This window comes from Nannospalax galili, unplaced genomic scaffold, assembly GCF_000622305.1.
Source record: "Nannospalax galili isolate Female #2095 unplaced genomic scaffold, S.galili_v1.0 scaffold1049, whole genome shotgun sequence".
Classification (NCBI taxonomy): Eukaryota; Metazoa; Chordata; class Mammalia; order Rodentia; family Spalacidae; genus Nannospalax; species Nannospalax galili.
Genome location: NW_008358636.1, coordinates 101,760 through 118,595, shown reverse-complemented (window position 1 = coordinate 118,595; position 16,836 = coordinate 101,760). Strand labels below are relative to the sequence as shown.

The 16,836-nt window shown below is 39.8% G+C and overlaps 1 protein-coding gene across 1 annotated transcript in view; it reads right to left on the bottom strand.

The window, feature by feature from the left end:
* Positions 1-16,836, bottom strand: part of LOC103724791 (probable maltase-glucoamylase 2) — a 102,960-nt gene that overhangs the window by 44,696 nt on the left and 41,428 nt on the right. Inside the window, exons 23-35 of the mRNA XM_017795310.1 lie at positions 15,156-15,323; positions 13,875-14,030; positions 12,660-12,890; positions 11,607-11,761; positions 10,438-10,606; positions 9,804-9,900; positions 9,018-9,130; positions 8,363-8,488; positions 6,289-6,417; positions 4,376-4,483; positions 2,799-2,861; positions 1,916-2,050; positions 238-322 (exon numbers count right to left, since the gene is read on the bottom strand). Coding sequence (XP_017650799.1) covers positions 238-322; positions 1,916-2,050; positions 2,799-2,861; positions 4,376-4,483; positions 6,289-6,417; positions 8,363-8,488; positions 9,018-9,130; positions 9,804-9,900; positions 10,438-10,606; positions 11,607-11,761; positions 12,660-12,890; positions 13,875-14,030; positions 15,156-15,323 — 1,735 coding nt within the window. The remainder of the gene's footprint in view (positions 1-237; positions 323-1,915; positions 2,051-2,798; positions 2,862-4,375; positions 4,484-6,288; positions 6,418-8,362; positions 8,489-9,017; positions 9,131-9,803; positions 9,901-10,437; positions 10,607-11,606; positions 11,762-12,659; positions 12,891-13,874; positions 14,031-15,155; positions 15,324-16,836) is intronic.

The window sequence follows — 16,836 nt, the reverse complement described above, 5'->3', positions numbered from 1 at the left end:
TATCAATATAATCAAGTGTTTTGTCTGGTTTCCTTTATAATACATCATCATGTGATTATCTCTATACCTGTTTACTAACAATAATTTGTACATAATCAAAGTAGCTCTATTTGGGATTTTATGTCATGTTGAGCACATATTCACCCCTCCTGTGCAAAAAATTTGGCTTCATTTGAGAATTAAAAGGAAAGAGCATCTTGAGCAAGAAAGGAATTGGAAAATTAACCTTCTACATACATGGCATGTAAGGCGGGTTATTAAGAATCTCACTGCGGCAGCCCCCAACAGATCCATCCACAAAGTTTGATGGTTCATTCATGTCCTGGAACAAGCAAGCAGAGAAAAGGTCATGTCAGGGGCAACATGTCCTTCACTACACAAAACACTAAAATCAAGGAAATGACCACGTGTGTTGAAACCCTTGGCTGGTGACTCCACATCTTCTGCTTAATCCTTGGTTGGATTGAAAGACTCTCCGGACCCAGGTCAGGGAGTGGAGCGAGAAACTCCTTCCAGGTTCCCTGGCATCTTTTCAAATTAATGAGGTTTAAGAAAAAAGATGAAATGGACCTGGACTCAAGGAAATATCTTTTGGTTTTCTATCCACGGATTGTTTACTTTGTATCTGTAGCCTGTGGTCTCTAAGATCTTCCTCTACCCTACCTTAGGACTAAAGCCTGAACTGGTTCTAACATTGAACACAAGGAGAAAGTCTCACTCTGCTGTAGATACACTCTGAACAATTGTAATAACTCAGAAACAAACCTGGAAATAAAATCATACATCAGTGAATGAATAATCAAGTATAAGGAACGGAGGCCCTTAGAGGATGCTCATTAGAAAAATATCAATAGAAAAACTAAAATTTAATTTTTGTTCTATTTTAAACAATACTAAAAGCTAAGGAAACATTTGGGAATTAGTAATTATTTTGGCTTACCCAGCGAAAATTCTTTTCATATTTGCACAGACATATCACAGTTTCAGAATTTTGTCTTCTTCAAAGTTCCCCCTTCACTGTCCGAATTTCCGTTTTGGGTTAATTTATGCCCTACCACATACCCACTCTGTTCCTGTCTATCCTGAAAGTGCAAGTGACCAGTGAGGACACAAGGAAGCCACAGGAATTAGAGCTTCGGGTCTATACAAACTGTGAACCTTTTCCATCTTGTCCCAGGGCTGAGCAGCTCTTTACAGCTAGCCTAGAACTTTCTTAGTATGCCAGGGAACTGGAGGATGGGGAAAGAAACCATAACATTGGTGCACTTCCTCCCACTCCTAGAAAAATACAAATGGAGGAGCCCTTGGACATGTCCCAGAGACATCTCAAGAATCTCTGCTCTGAAGGTCAGCTACCTGTGTGACACAAAAATGTACAGACTAAATTGTTGATTTTATTTTCTGTTTATTTGTTTTATTTTTGAGACAAGGTCTCCCTGTAGCTTCAGCTGGCCTGGAACTTGCTATGTAGACCAGGCTGGCCTTGATCTCACAGAGATCTCTGCCCTGATGAACAGGCTTTTTAAGATACTCTCTCAGGGACTAGTAATGCCTCTTGGCTCCTAAATTCATGCCTTGTTCACTTCCAGGTCTGTTCTATCCTGTGGGGATGTGCTTGCAGGATTCTGGGTGGGAACATTGGAAAGAGGTTGGAGGATTGGGAAAAAGAGATGCCAGAGTGTTCTTCCATGTTCTGAAATGCTCATTAGTTGGTACACTTCCTCAGTGGGCTTCAACTTCCACAAGACAGGATGTCTCTAGGTAAAGCCACAATAATCTCTCCTATTCCTGGTCTCAGAACCTACATTTTCTCCCTTTTGCCCATCTAGTCCTACCTAGCTCCCTGCTTTAGTCTGTGGGCTGCCTCCCTAGGATTTGACTGCTTGCATGTTCAAAGAACTCAAGGCGTACTTACAATCCACAGGCCATCGAATTTCAAGCTCTTCTCTGGCTCCCAAGGGTTTGTATAGAGCTCTTCTATCTCCTTCTTCCACCATGCAGCTGTGCTGGTACGCAGGAAATCAGGAAAAGCAACATAGGCCTTGTACATCTGGAAGAGTAACACAGGCTCCCATCATAAGGTTTTCCCCTACCCAGGAATGGGAGTCCTAGGGCCAGAAGGGGAGGCGACAAAGTATTCAGCACTGTCCAGCTCCCACCTCAGTCTCTGACCTAACCTCAGAGATTAGAATAGTCACAGAGGCAGTTGGGAGTGGGGGGTTAATTTTCTTAGGAAGAGGTTAGGTAGATTGAAAGTCCTTTTTAAACACAAGACTTGTTTTATGATTAGATATTTACCATGGAAAACAGAAAATTAATAGTACCTAACTGTGGGATTATAAAGATACATTGGAGTTTTGTAGATAGGCCAAACCAAAAAGGGCCTGCCATCCTGGGAAAACAAGATACATGTGACTAAGTGTGTAAGTGTCGGGCTTGATATGGCATTAGGCCCCAAGATCAAGGCCTTTGCTTCTTTCGGCTGGCTAGTATTGCCTTTGATCCTTGGGCATTTTAGGCTTTCATTCATTATTTTTCAAGCAACATTATATTTGAATCACAGCCTATTGAAGGTATACACATGAGGAATTTCATTGATAGTTTTCTACCTGTGTGTTTCCATTTTAGTTGTTAGAGTTTTCGTTTGGAGATTTCTTTCTGCTAAAAATGACCAGCAGACAAGCACACTCATGTTAGAGCTACTTAAGCAGAACTAGATAAGCTACTCATCCATCAGGATTGAACATACAAACATCCAGATGTTTAGGGCGATACCGACAAAATTCTGCTAGCTATACCTTAACCTGAGTCTCATGGTCAAGGGATTCATCCACATTCACATTGGGCAGCTCTGGCAAAGCCTAGAGAAATGAGAAACATCAAAACTTTTAAAAGTCATTACATACAGACCATGATATGTTTTACATACTAAGCTCTAATGAGACATGTCTCCACAAAATGCCAGGCAGTTTTTTTCACAAATTAAATTGTGAAAGCTGAATGTATGCACAGGTGACATTGGCTGGAGTTTCTAGACATATGCCGCGTTTTCATAATTTTGAATTTGAGTAATTAAGTTAATCTTAAATGTGTCTTCTGAATAATCATCATTCAAATGATTATCCAACTCTGATCTATCTTTTTTAACCTATAACAAAATTATCTTTATAAATAATAAATGTGAGGTGAGATACAGAAGCAACTGATTCATGGTCCACCTCTGTGTCCCGATCCTTCCCAGACACCTCCTAAATTCCCATCTCATCACACACCCTCTCCTCGGGCCTTGTAGTTCCATAACCTTATTCTCAATATTTTTAAGTAATATCAATGCTTCTTCAGAAGACTGTGTGGCACTAACAATTCATAGTTTTAACTAATATCATTTGTAATTAGCAATTCATTAATTAATATACGCTGACTAATTCATCAACCAGAGAACATTTAATGAGCACTTACTATCTGTGAAGCATATAGGATGAGGATTGGGGTCACAACAGAGAATTCAAAGGGACGAGAAAAATAATTTGTGACTTCTTAAAAGTCTGATTAAGCATCATTGATCAAAGGCAAACATGTTTTGAATTTATATGGTAGAAACACAGATCTCAGGCTTGCTTTCTAGGGGTTTCTTCAGGTTTATTTTAAAACCTGCCTGCCAAGTGTAGTAATGATTTTTAAAATATGGACATACCCTGTACAAATGACTTTTACTTAATCTTGCAGCCAAAACATTAATCCTATCTTGTTTATGTAAACAAGCCTACTAGGCCTTGAGGTCTTCTTGTAACCTAAACAGAGGGCTAATTCCTCATGACCACTCCTTGTCTGGACCTGGAATACTGTATATACTGTGTGTGTATATGTAACTATCAAAAATCAAAGAAAATATGAAGATTTGTCCATTGTTTTATTATTTTTATTTTATGTGTATGAGTGTATTGCCTGCAAGTGTGTAAGTGCACTTATGTCATGCAGTGCTTATGGAGTCAGAAGAGGGTATCAGATCCCCTGAAAATGGAGTTAGAGACAGTTGTAAGCTGCCAGGTGGGCACCAGGAGTCGAACCCAAGAACAGTCAGTGCTCTCAGAATCAGACTGTCTTTATTAAGGAATAACAGTAATATTAGCAAAGTAAATATCTGGACCAAGTATGAAATGTAAGAATATCAGAATATTTTTCTAGGCAATAATGCAGCCTTGAGTATTTTAGAGAATTAGAACTGCAACTTTGGTCTTAATGCCCAGTTAACTTGTTAGCAACTGAAAGGTTTCTACTCATTCAATAATGTATTAATTACCTAGCATATATTTCCAAAATTTATAGAAATCTATAGTGCAGTAGATTAACTACCGGCATCTTTCCCAAGCCTTACCTTTCCCCAGACAATGTCATTGGTGTCAGGCCATTTGATGAACACGTTCTTTTCTTGTCCTCTAGTGAATGTGAGATAGTGTGTCTCATTGCCAGAAATGGCTGGGTCCTGTGGTGAGAAGTTTAAAACCACAAATATCAGAAAAATACCTCCATGAAAATTCCTCTCCAGGCACTGGATAATCCATATTACAGAAAGAATTAGTGGTCCAAGAAGTAATACTAAATGAATAAAAACTCATGGATAATTCACCTTTACTAACTTTCCACAAGTATCTAAAGGAAGACACTTAATTCTTTTAAAAATATAACTAGGTTTTATTTATTTATTTTTGTTTAATGTATATGGGGGTTTTGCCTGTATGCATATAAGTGCGCCAGTGTATGTAATGCCCAAAGAGGCCTCAAGAGGGCATTGTATCTCTTGGAACCAAAGTTATAAATGGCTGTTAACCACCATATTAACTGCTGAGTCATCTCCCCAGCCCCAAATGTTTAGTTCTTTAGAAGGACGATCATGGGGCTGGAGAGATGACTCACTGGTTAAGAGCACTGGCTGCTCTTGCAGAGGACCCAGGTTCGGTTCCTAGCACCCACATGGAGGCTAACAACTGTGCTAACTCCAGTTCCAAAGGATCCAATGCCCTCTTCCGACCTCTGTGGGTACTGCACAACACAGGTGTACTTATATGCATGCAGGCAATACACTCATACACATAAATTAAAAATAATATTTTTTTTTTACTAAAAGAAAGGGGAGGGAGAGATGAGAAGTAAAAGAATGTATTGACACCAGCCATAAAATTACTAAGGAAAAAAGTATGGTTATATTTGGAAAACAATCTCCTGAGTTAAACCAGTTTAGTAAGACAATTATAATTGGTTTAATGCCTTCAAGTGAAGAGGCCATTCCCTGCATTTATATTAGATAATAGCAATACTCCTTAGGGAAATGAAACTTCTTTATTCTATTCTGTGGCCTAGCTTACCCATCTAAAGTGGCCAAACTGCTCATTATCATTGCCCGCCCCAACTCATCTTTATTTTATGCTGTCTCACAACTGTCATGCAAAGCATCATTGTTTAAAATTATATTTTTAATACTTATTGATTGATTGCCTTCCACCATTGGAATAAATAATTTCTTAAAAAAGAAGATTGTTGTTAATTTAGAATCATTCCTCCCACATACTAGTTCTAAGCAGTGATTTGCAAGTCAGTGTTCAACAAAGACTTGAGTCAATGAAAGGACAAAAGTCATACTCTGAAAGTTAGAAGACTCATTTGCAGCTAACTAGTAAACTAGTATTCTGGGATCTGTTTGTGGGCTTAACAGAGGGGAGTAAAGCCATCCAAGTGATGATGCCAAGAAGGTTTGACACCCTCTTCCTCCCTAGGAAGCCATGAGACCCAACACAGCTGTATCTCCGAGGCACAGCCTGAAGCAATGACAAATTTTGTTTCCCACATTCGGTGTTTCCTCCCATGTTCTTCTAACTCAACCAAGAGAAAAGCAGTCATAACTTGCAACCCAGTGACACTCAGCTATAAAAATGGTAACAAAGTTTTGCCTCTCAAAAGACATTTTTATGCGGGGCGTGGTGGCGCACACCTTTAATCCCAGCACTTGAGAGGCAGAGGCAGGCTGATCTCTGTGAGTTCAAGACCAGCTTGGTCTACACAGTGAGTTCCAGGACAGCTGGGGCTACAGGGAGACCCTGTCTCAAAAAGACCAAAAAAAAAAAAAAACAGGGAGACCCTGTCTCAAAAAGACCAAAAAAAAAAAAAAAAGTTCACAAGAAGCTTCGAAAATGTGCAAAGACGTTTCACCTAGCCTTCAACTTTTCCCAGTGGTATTATTTTGGAACCATAAACACAGAAGCCAAAAGATATTGAGTCTGTCTTAACACCTACCAGAACAAGAATAAATCTCATGCCATTTGTCTTCATTTCGTCAATTACATGACTGAGGTTTTGAAAGCTGGGGCTGAGGGTGAAGTCCAGCTTCCGGTCCATGTAATCAATGTCTACATGCTGGACATCCTACAAGAAGGATCAGGCAAGATGCTCAGGGTCCTGCAGCAGGTGCCCTGCAGGTACACTAACTGCTCCGCAGGCCCCACCCCTGCTTTCTGACCCAGCCCAGGCCCCTCCTAAACTCCATCTCATTATACTCCCCTATACAGGCTTTTCTGTGCCACAGGCTGAAATTGCTTTCTAAGTCCCCCTCACAGCTCACTTTCCCACATTCTTCTCCCACTTCTTTAACAACTGCTCTCTCTCTCCTTTCCATCCCTCAATTCCTATCATTCCCCACTCTTCACATCTCAAACTTGGTGACTCTATCGAAGCACTAATTGCAATGTTCAAGTGATTAAAGTAAAACTCTTCTAACAAGAAAAAAAAAGATTAGGGATCTGAGTGGGGTTTTCATTTCTATAACAAATCTTGTCAAATTTATTTACATTAGCACTATACTGTTTTATTTGGTTATTTTTAATTTATGTATGTGTGTTTATCTCTGTGCATTTTGCCTTGTGTGTCAGAAGAGGGCATTGGATCCTCTGGAACTGGAATTACAAGTGGTTGTGAGCTGCCCAGTGACATGGGTGCTGGGAAATGAATCCCAGTCCCCTGCAGGAGCAGCCAGTGTGCTCTTAGCCACTGCATCATCTCTCCAGTCCCTCCACTGTATCACAGCTTTCTCTACTCGAACCCAGCTGAGGTTCCTGCATAGGAAACTTTCTCAACCCCTAATTGTTGAACAATAGTAAAGTGGTTAATATTCAGATGGAAACGGAATAAATAACATTTCTTTAAAAAAAAATCCCCCAAGTGATGACCACATGCCTTGGCTTAGGACTTTAGAAAAAACTGGTTCAGAGAAACAGAGACTTGTGTGAAAGTCAAAACTAAGACACGAATGTAGCAACATATGGCTAGCACTGATTGCTTTGGTAAGTTAAATCTACAAATTTTTAATCTTGTAATTTTCTTACATGTTCTCATTTCTGTTTAACATGTATACAATAAAATATACATATATAAAGAAAAAATCTTGCATGTATGCCAAATTATCTTTGATAAGATTGTAGTACTTTATTCTCATCTTACAATCCTTAACTGTCCTCCAAAATCTTTTTTTCAATATTTTATTTATTATTTTTATTTTATGTATGAGTGTTTTGTCTACATGTATATAAGTGCACCTCTTGTGTGCAATGCCTACAGAGGCCAGAAGAGTGTGTTGGGTCCCCTGGAACTGGAGTTATGGACGGTTGCAGCCGTCCCGGGTCCTCCAAGAGCAGTCAGTGCTCTTAACCACTAGGCCACCTCTCTAGCCCATCTTCTAAAATCTTAACAAATTAATTAAAATCCAAGAAAGAAAAGGAGAGGCAGAAATGTGATAATCTTATAGAGAGAGAGCATTCCTTATTTATGTGCTTGTTAACAGCAACTAATTAGATTTCTCAGGACTTTCCTGGAGAGCTTGATTGTCACTATGATATGTACATGACCGTGCGTGTTTCAGAGAAAGTGAAGTCTTGACTTTAGCTTCTTTTTATACTGACATTTTATACCCATCTCTCCACAATCCTCATTTCTAAGTTCCCAGAGTCATGGCTTGAACCAAGTTATGACCACCTCGGGGTGTTTTAAATCAGAGAATGGGAGGCAGTGAGTGTCAATATTTTCCAACTTTTCCACTGCCTGTTGAAGGGTAATCATGCAACTTCTGGTTTTGAACCCTGCCAATCAAGGTTTAGTATGCCAAAAGGTAGCATGCAATAAGTTTCCAAGCAATCCATTCTTTAAAAAGCCTTTTACACAACTATGTCCACAACTATGTCCACAACTGCTGTTTTTCGTACTGCAAAAGACTGTCTCCACTGCTTTTTATACTGAAGTAGCCACAGCAGTGATCTGTATGAAGCTGTTTTAATGTACAATTAAGCTAAAATCCAAAGTCTGAGGGAGAGTTCCGTACATAGGGAATCCCAGCTGCCATCATTGCATCATACAAACTGGCTATTTCAGCATCATTTCGATATCCATAGCGACTCAGCTGGAAACCCAGGGACCAGTATGGAGTCATTGCTGGCCGACCAATCAACTAGAATAGAAAAATGCTAATTACATTATTTCATCATTACATATTGTATACATTCTCTTAATTAACATGCTACACCCCACAAGTATTTTAAAAAATATGTCAGTTTAAAAAATGATTTAAGTGAAATAAATTAATGCAACTAGACTTCTTTAGAAAGAAAAACAATTCTACTCAGTGCCAAGAGATCTCACTCCAGATAAGTAAGAAAATCAAATGCAGGACCACTGTGGAGATGAATGACAGAATCATTGTAGTGAAGTTTCCTCCTCTTCCTTAGCCCTGAGAACCCAGTGATTACTCATTAGAGATTCTCCAATAGGTTACTGAGCAAGTAATCAAGAGACACATGGAATACTCTATGTCTTTACACATCATAATATTAAAATCTGACTGTCAGGAAAAATAACAGTACTATAGTGGGGACACTCATGAGCAAAAAGAAAAAAAGAATTGTGCTCAGTGTTAAGAACATGCTATCAATATGCCATAAATACATGGTGATTTATCAGCAGATAGAACGGTTTCCAACCTCAGTGTACTGCTGGGTTACAAGTTCAGGTGTTGGCCCAAGAACCATATAAAAGTCCAAAATCCCTCCTATGGTGCGGTATGTCAGGGCTGGGGTGGGCTGGAGCGTCACATCTGTAAAAATTAGAAAAGCCGATTGGTAAGGAACACAGTAAAGAAAATGTGATTTATACACCAATAGAACTCAAGGTTTTTTTATTACATTTATTCGTGTGTGTGTTTGCTATAGTGCATGTATGGGGGGGTCAGAAGACCACTTACTGGAGTCAAGTCTTTCCTTCCACTTCTGAGTCCCAGGATTCAAACTGAAGAGGTCAGATTTAGTAGTGAGTACCTTTACCCACTGAGCCATCTTACTGATCCATATCCATGCTTTAAAAAGAAGGAAACCAGGGTTAAGAGATGGCTCAGCTGTTAAGAGCACCGACTGCTCTTACAGAGGACTTGGGTTCAATTCCCAGCACCCACATGGTAGCTACGAACTGTCCTTAACTCCAGTTCCAGGGGAATCCAAAGCCCTCTACTGACCTCTGCAGCATTGCACAACACGGGTGCACTCACACACTCACATACATGCAGGCAATACACTCATACACATTAAAAAAAATAAAAATAATAAATATTTAAAAAATAAAATAAATCTTGAATTAATGGGTAAATGAATAAAAGTCAATTTGTCCAGTTCTCCTTGCCCCTGAATTTTCTTGCATCTTGTGATATTCTAGATTCTAACAGGGCAATCACAGCTGTCTCTGGTGGCACATGGGTGGGCATCCTTCTGTCTTACCCATGGCATTGCTGTTCAACAGGAGTACTCCATGGGCACTACCATCTTTTTCCAATGCCAAATAATAGGGATGGACACCATAGGAATTTTTCTTATTCTGGCAATAAAAAAGGATGAGGTGATTATAGAGAATCTAATAAATTGCATCCACATCGCCATCCAAACAGCGAACTCACATTCAGCATAAAAGATTCAACTACCTGTCATGGCCTTCAATGAACCTTCCTTGACCTTGTCGTCTACTCCAAGCAAATATCGGTAACCTCCTCATTCTGTGTTCCTTTTATCATTACATAATTCTATCATAGCATCAATTACATTATTCTATCATTATTCAATACCTATCTCTCTCAGCTTACAAGCTTTTGCAAAGACAGCATCTTATTAATTTGGCAGCTAAGCACTTAATCTAATAGACAACACATATTAAATTGTACTTTGTAAAATAAATAAAATCTGTGGTCCATGGAAGTGGAGGAAAGAAAAGAGTATGACATGATATGTGCCCTCTTGATTTGAAAGCCAGATTTGTCAGTCTGAAGAGAAGCTAATAAATATAACATCACTATAGACACAAGAGTTAAAATAAGTTTTAACAGGAGAACATTATTGCTAGTTCTACGCATGTTCTTACCACCGGCGGCTCATCTCGAGCAAACATTCCCCACATGTTCCAACTCATGTTTCTTCTGAAAGCTGTGTGCTCAGTTTCCCCAAAGCCATAGAGGTACTGAGAAGGGAGGCGAGTTGCAATGGAAATGAACATGTCACTGAAGGTGAAGCCAGGGACTTGAGAATCCCAACTGCAACAGAAAAGCAGACCTGCGTGTTGGGCTGGCAGTCACAGGCCAGAGCAAACACAGAATGTGTCTGGGCACCTTCCAAAGTATTGGACACCTAGATCCAGGTTCGAAACGACCCAGGTAGTAACAGTGGCCAGAACTCAGTTCCAAGGTTCCCCATTTGCATTTTCATTCTGTAACTGTAAGACTGAGAGTTCTTTTTCTGGATCATGGTCTCATTAAAAAGACAGACCACGTCTCATTCATCCCTTTATTCCAAGTTCTCAGAGCTTGCTATATGAGTTTGGATGGACATACGAAGGAGGTCTTTTTCCTCTTAAAAATCTTTCCAACAGAAAAACATGAAACTCTTAGAACAACTTTTTAGATGAGTCAATTTACTGAATAAGAAACGGAGAAAGCTAGATGCATAGGCAAATCAGCAAAGATCACATACAGGAAGAAATGCCTATGTCAGGGGACAGTCACTAATGGGGCAGGGAACTTCGTCATAGGCAAGACCCAGACCTTTAACAGCAAGGTAAGAGATAAGAAATGACTGACAATTCTTTCAATGAAAAGGCTTTGGCTGTAGTGAGATTAGGAACAAAGGCTCTAAGAAGCCATTTCTCACTCCTTAAGAAGCTCTGTCCCATTCTACAGCCTCATCCATTATTATTTCTTAATGATACTTAATTTAGAACAGACTCATGACTTAGGTTTCTGGTGTGCTCACTAAAAAGAGTTTTCTGTTACTTAACAAAAACAATAAACGACATATTTTCTTTCCCTGAAATAAAATGATACATAGTTTTTTTAAGGGTTCATCATTAACTTCTCTGAGCTAATGACGGATAGAAAAATAAATTCCCTAATGAAGCAGAGGAAATTGGTGTCCACTTTGATAAACATGTCCATACTTAGATGTTGGCTCAGAGCTTAGCAGTTCACTTGCGTATCTTAGAATCATTATACTTAGCTCTGTAACCACTTTGATTGGAACCAAGTAAATAGTGCTTACATCACAGTGCTGGAGTTTTTCCGTCGAATTTGGATTCCAAAAGGGTTGGTCTTAACCTCAACATCATACAGGCAGTTTTCAGAGGAGCCGAGCGGTGAAGGTGGGGTATTCAGAGCTATTGGAACCTCATATCTTTGATTAGTGGGGTCGTAGATCTGACAAGGAGAGAAACTCTTTTTTATGGAGTCTTGGCCCTAGATTCCCTCACACCAGCCCATAGAATTCAGATCGCATGGGTTTTTCATAGTTTGCACCCATATCAGGAGCTTTGTATATCTCCAAGCAAGTAAACTAGAGGCCTAGCTATTTACTGTGTAGGACACAGATCCTGGACTTCAAAAATGCCTCAGTAGCCAGGTGTGGTGGCACACACCTTTAATCCAAGCACTTGGGAGGCAGAGGCAAGCAGATCTCTGAGAGATCGAGGCCAGCCTGGTCTACATAGTGAGTTCTAGGTCAGCTGGGGCTTTTGGAAACCCTGTCAAAAAAAGAAAAAAAATTCCTCAGTGATATTCACTCACCCAGGAAGGGCTGTCTGCTGGAGAACTTGTGATCTTGAGCATAAAGCCTCATGAACAGAATGTGCATTTATGATGTGTGCTATATGAAAATACATGTGTGCAACAGTAAAATCATATGTGCATATGTAAGGAGTCAGAGAACACAGTTTCCACAGGGACTGAGATCTGCCTATCTCCTCCCCAAAATTCTAGGGTTGAAGGCACACATGGCCATGGCCAGCTTTTACATGGGTGCTAGGGATTTGAACACTGGTCCTCATGTTCGTGAAGCATGCTCTCTTACCCACAGAGCCATCTCCTCAGCACCACCGAATATTTTTTCCTAAAGCTCTGCTTTAGAAAACATTTTTCTGTGAAATCACAAACAACAGCATTGCATAGGAGCTTAAGAACACAGACTATCAGCCTCTACCCCAGATCTTCCAAAGCAGACTCTCCATTTCCATAGGATGTCCAGGGTAATTCACAATGTATACAAAGTGTGAAAAACTGCCCATCACCCATACATGACTAAGGAGCATCATGGGGTTACCTTGACCTGCAGCATGCTTTCTGTATGGTAGGTCACACTCAGCCTAAGAGAGCTGATCTTCCCAGAGAGAGGATCAGAGGCACGAGGAGCTTGTGCTGATCTTGCAGATGCTGAGTCTTCCAGGAGGGTTAGGTCCATGGTGATGCCTGTGGGCTGGTACTGAATGTTGTTGGCAGCATACTGAGGAATGGTGTCATAGAAACAGGAGGGCACGCCGGGAGTAGTTGTGTACTGGAGCGACAGAAGAAACTATTGGTCAGCTCCTATACCACATTTAGAGACTCTACTGGCTTCACAAGCTATTTAACATAGACTTCAGCTCAGAGAGCTTTGCTGTGGGTTAAATCATTCCCCACAGAGAAGATAAACCCTAAGCCCTTGTATTGTTAATGTGGCTTGTTGGAAATAAGGTCTTTGCAGGTGATCAAGTTAAGTTGAGTTCATTAGGAGGGACTGAAATCTAATTTGACTAATGTGTTTAGTAAGAGGGGGATTTTTATACAGTCAAGCACACACACAGGAGAATACCATATAGGCATGAAGGCAGAGATCAGGATAACGTGTGCTATACCAGTCACAGGAAATGAATCCAAGTTCCAAATAAATTCATTTCACACACACACACACACACACAGGTCTTCCGACACACACACACACACACACACACACACACACACACACACACACAGGTCTTCCTTGAGGAGTGATGAGTGAAAGCCACCTAATCCGAGACCGGAACTTTCAGGTGGGGTCCTGCAAGGTCTTTCCTGTCACATTTCTGTCACTGTCTATCGTTCAAATACAGCAGACTAGAGTTAACATGTACTTTCTGTTTGGGTTCTCCAACAAACAAAATATGTTCACTTACAATACTTAATGTACAATGTCTACTGTCATGGTAAAATGTTTCCATTAGCATATATTACGCTCCCTTGCGTTGCCCTCTTATCTCATCCCTCCCCCTACTGTCCTCTTCATCTTCTCTAACAGTCCAAAAAATAGGGCTTTGAATGATGTAAAGAATGGCAATGGATTCTTTTTAATACACAGGATATCTGAGGGAAGTATTGATCATGTATCAGGTTGAGTTGGCAAATGCCTATTGGCATACCCTAATGATGCCCTTCCATCCATCTACCTTTGCAAAGTTCTTTCCAGGTGTCTAATTACTTGGGGAAAATGTTCACAACTTTCTGATCGATGACCACTCATTACCTCCCAGAGGCACCCTCGTTGCCTGCAGCTCTCCTCGGAGGCTGTAGGATCCTCGGGATAGCAATTAAACTTCTCTAGGTCACTGACGCCAAGTTTCCACTGGATGGAGAATTCTTGTCCCAGTTTCAGTCCTGGGAGGTTAGTGATAGTCACCACCTAGGGAAAGATAAAGTAGACTCCAGTGACAAATAAGGCGAATCAGAGCTATGTAGAAAATGTTCTTGCCTGATGGTCTGAAATTCAGGGCAGCACTAAGTTCTCCCTCCAGTGCCACTTTGGAACACTTGGAACTTGCTTTATTCTTGATCTGTCTCACTGCCTGGGCTCATTGTGGAGAGAAGGAATGTGAAGCGATTTGACCATATTAAGAGTCTGGATCACAGCATGGCTTTCAGTTTTAGGCTTATCATTCTTTTGGTATGATGCTTGTTAAAGTAGGTAATGATGGCTATAATGAATAGCTTGATGTTATCAAACATTCATATAAACCAAGCACTGTGACAATCACATCTAGTAATATGTCCACTAATCCTATAAAGAGACCCCATAATACAAATACTATGGTTGACTCCATGGTAAAGATTTAATACAATGTCTAAGGTCTCACAACGATGTGACAATAAATGTAGGATGAGCACCTTGTTCTTAATCCTAGAAACAAACTCCCGTTCTGTGCTTTCAAATGGAAGATGTCTAACCTAAGAAACAATGGACTTCCCAGTTCTTGAACTAGTGAATGAAGAACTTTAATTCTAATCTGAACTTATCATATAAGGGAGTCACTCATTGAGAACAAAACCAGATTATAACTTGTGTTTTCTCCCACTCACATTTTATGTAGTGGTATGAAAATAGCTTATAGCAATAGCAGTAAGAAAAACTACCAGCTGTGCCAAGGACAATTAACTTGATTGAAGGACAAACAGGTAAACACTATCTAGAACCAGGACAATCTAGTAAACATCATCTCTGCTGCCACATTTGAGATCAGTCTATTTAGTGTTAAATGTTCAGAAAAGAGCTTCCCTTCTCTTAGGGTACCAACTCTAGCTAACGTCTTTAGAGCCCTAATGCCCATAAGGGGGAAAACATCCATACTTTCAAGCATACATTTCTCCTGCATCTTCCTTGTAAGGCGATGACTGTCCCAACAAGGAAAGTGCCTCTCTGACTATCCAAAGGCACAGAGACAAGGCCAGAATATCTGGCCACAAAGCCCAATTGTCAGAATATCAGGCAAGAGCTGTCAGCAAGGGTTTTGAAGAAGGAACAATCTCTCACCTTCGTTGAGGCATTGTAGACGAAATTTGAAAGGGATGCAGGATTATTATTCACTAAGACAGTAAAATCAGTCGGCTCCTTGTCCATCCCCAAGATTCTGATGTCTGTAAACGTGAGGTTATTGGGGTCCTCATAACCATTATTTACAATCTTTGCCTGGAAAGAATTCTGGGGGAGGGAGGAGAGAGAAAGTCATTGTTAGAGACCGGGTATACTCATTCAATGTCTCTTTCTAAAATCCAGGATGATAAAAATTCAAAAATTTTAGAAAAATAAAATAGGAGAAAGTACTAAGGGTCTACAGCCAAGCGAAGAGCTCTAAACATGACATCAATAAACATTATCCAAAAAGGAAAATAAGGATGAACTAGACACACTAAAGTCTTAAATATTTGCCAGGCATGGTGGCACACACCTGTAATCCCAGAACTCAGGAGGCAGAGGCAGGCAGATCTTTGTGAGACTGAGACCAGCCTGCTCTACATAATGAGTTCCATACCAACTGGATCTACAGAGAGACCTTATCTCAAAAAAAAGAAAGAAAGAAAAGAAAATGTTTGCTTTCTGAAATACCCTAAGAGAAAGAAAAGAGAAGCCTACACATAGAAGCAAGTATTTTCAAATAATAGATTCAACAAAGGACATCACAAATACTTAGGAATCCTTAAAGCTAAGCTAACCAAAGCTGAGCAATCAAATCAGAATATAAACAAAGAAATTATATTTCACCTCAGAAATTACAGAAAAGGTAAATAGACATATGCAAAGATTTCAGTATTATTGGAGTTTGAATAAATAGTAATACAAATTAAAGCCACAATAAGATATCATCAAATACTAATCAGAATGTCTAAAATGAAAAACAGCGACAACTCAAATGCTTGTGCTATAGAATAATAGAGAGGTGCATGTGGCATAAACATTGGCCTTGACAGCATTCCTCATAGATTGCTGACAGAAATATAAAATAGATTATAGCCACCCTGGGAAACAGTTCAGAAGTTTCTTATACAACTAAGCACATACTAACTTAACACTAAGACATTTGTCTCAGAGAACTGAAAACCTAATGTTTACCAAAATCTGTCCATGAATTTCCATAGAACTTTTATTTAAAGTAGCCCATGACTGGAATGACACAGGTTCTCATTAGTAAATAAATGATTGAACAAAGGATGGTATCCCCATGCCTTAAAATGTGACATGTCATGAATTTCCATAGAACTTTTATTTAAAGTAACCCATGACTGGAATGACACAGGTTCTCATTAGTAAATAAATAATTGAACAAAGGATGGTATCTCCACACCTTAAAATGTGACATATCAGTAAAAAAGAAAAGAAAAACACAATTTTGAAGAGTTTTGAGAAAATTATGCTAAAGCCCATGACTGGAATGACACAGGTTCTCATTAGTAAATAAATGATTGAACAAAGGATGGTATCCCCATGCCTTAAAATGTGACATGTCAGTAAAAAAGAAAAGAAAAACACAATTTTGAAGAGTTTTGAGAAAATTATGCTAAGCGAAAAAGCCAGCTGCCAAGGTTGCATACATCATATGACTCCAGTTACAGAATTCTTGGAAGGACAGGAATGGAGAGCAGATGACTGATAGTGGCTTAAGTAAGGGTGAGGGGTGGCTGGAGAGATGGCTCAGTGCTTAAGAGCACTGGCTGCT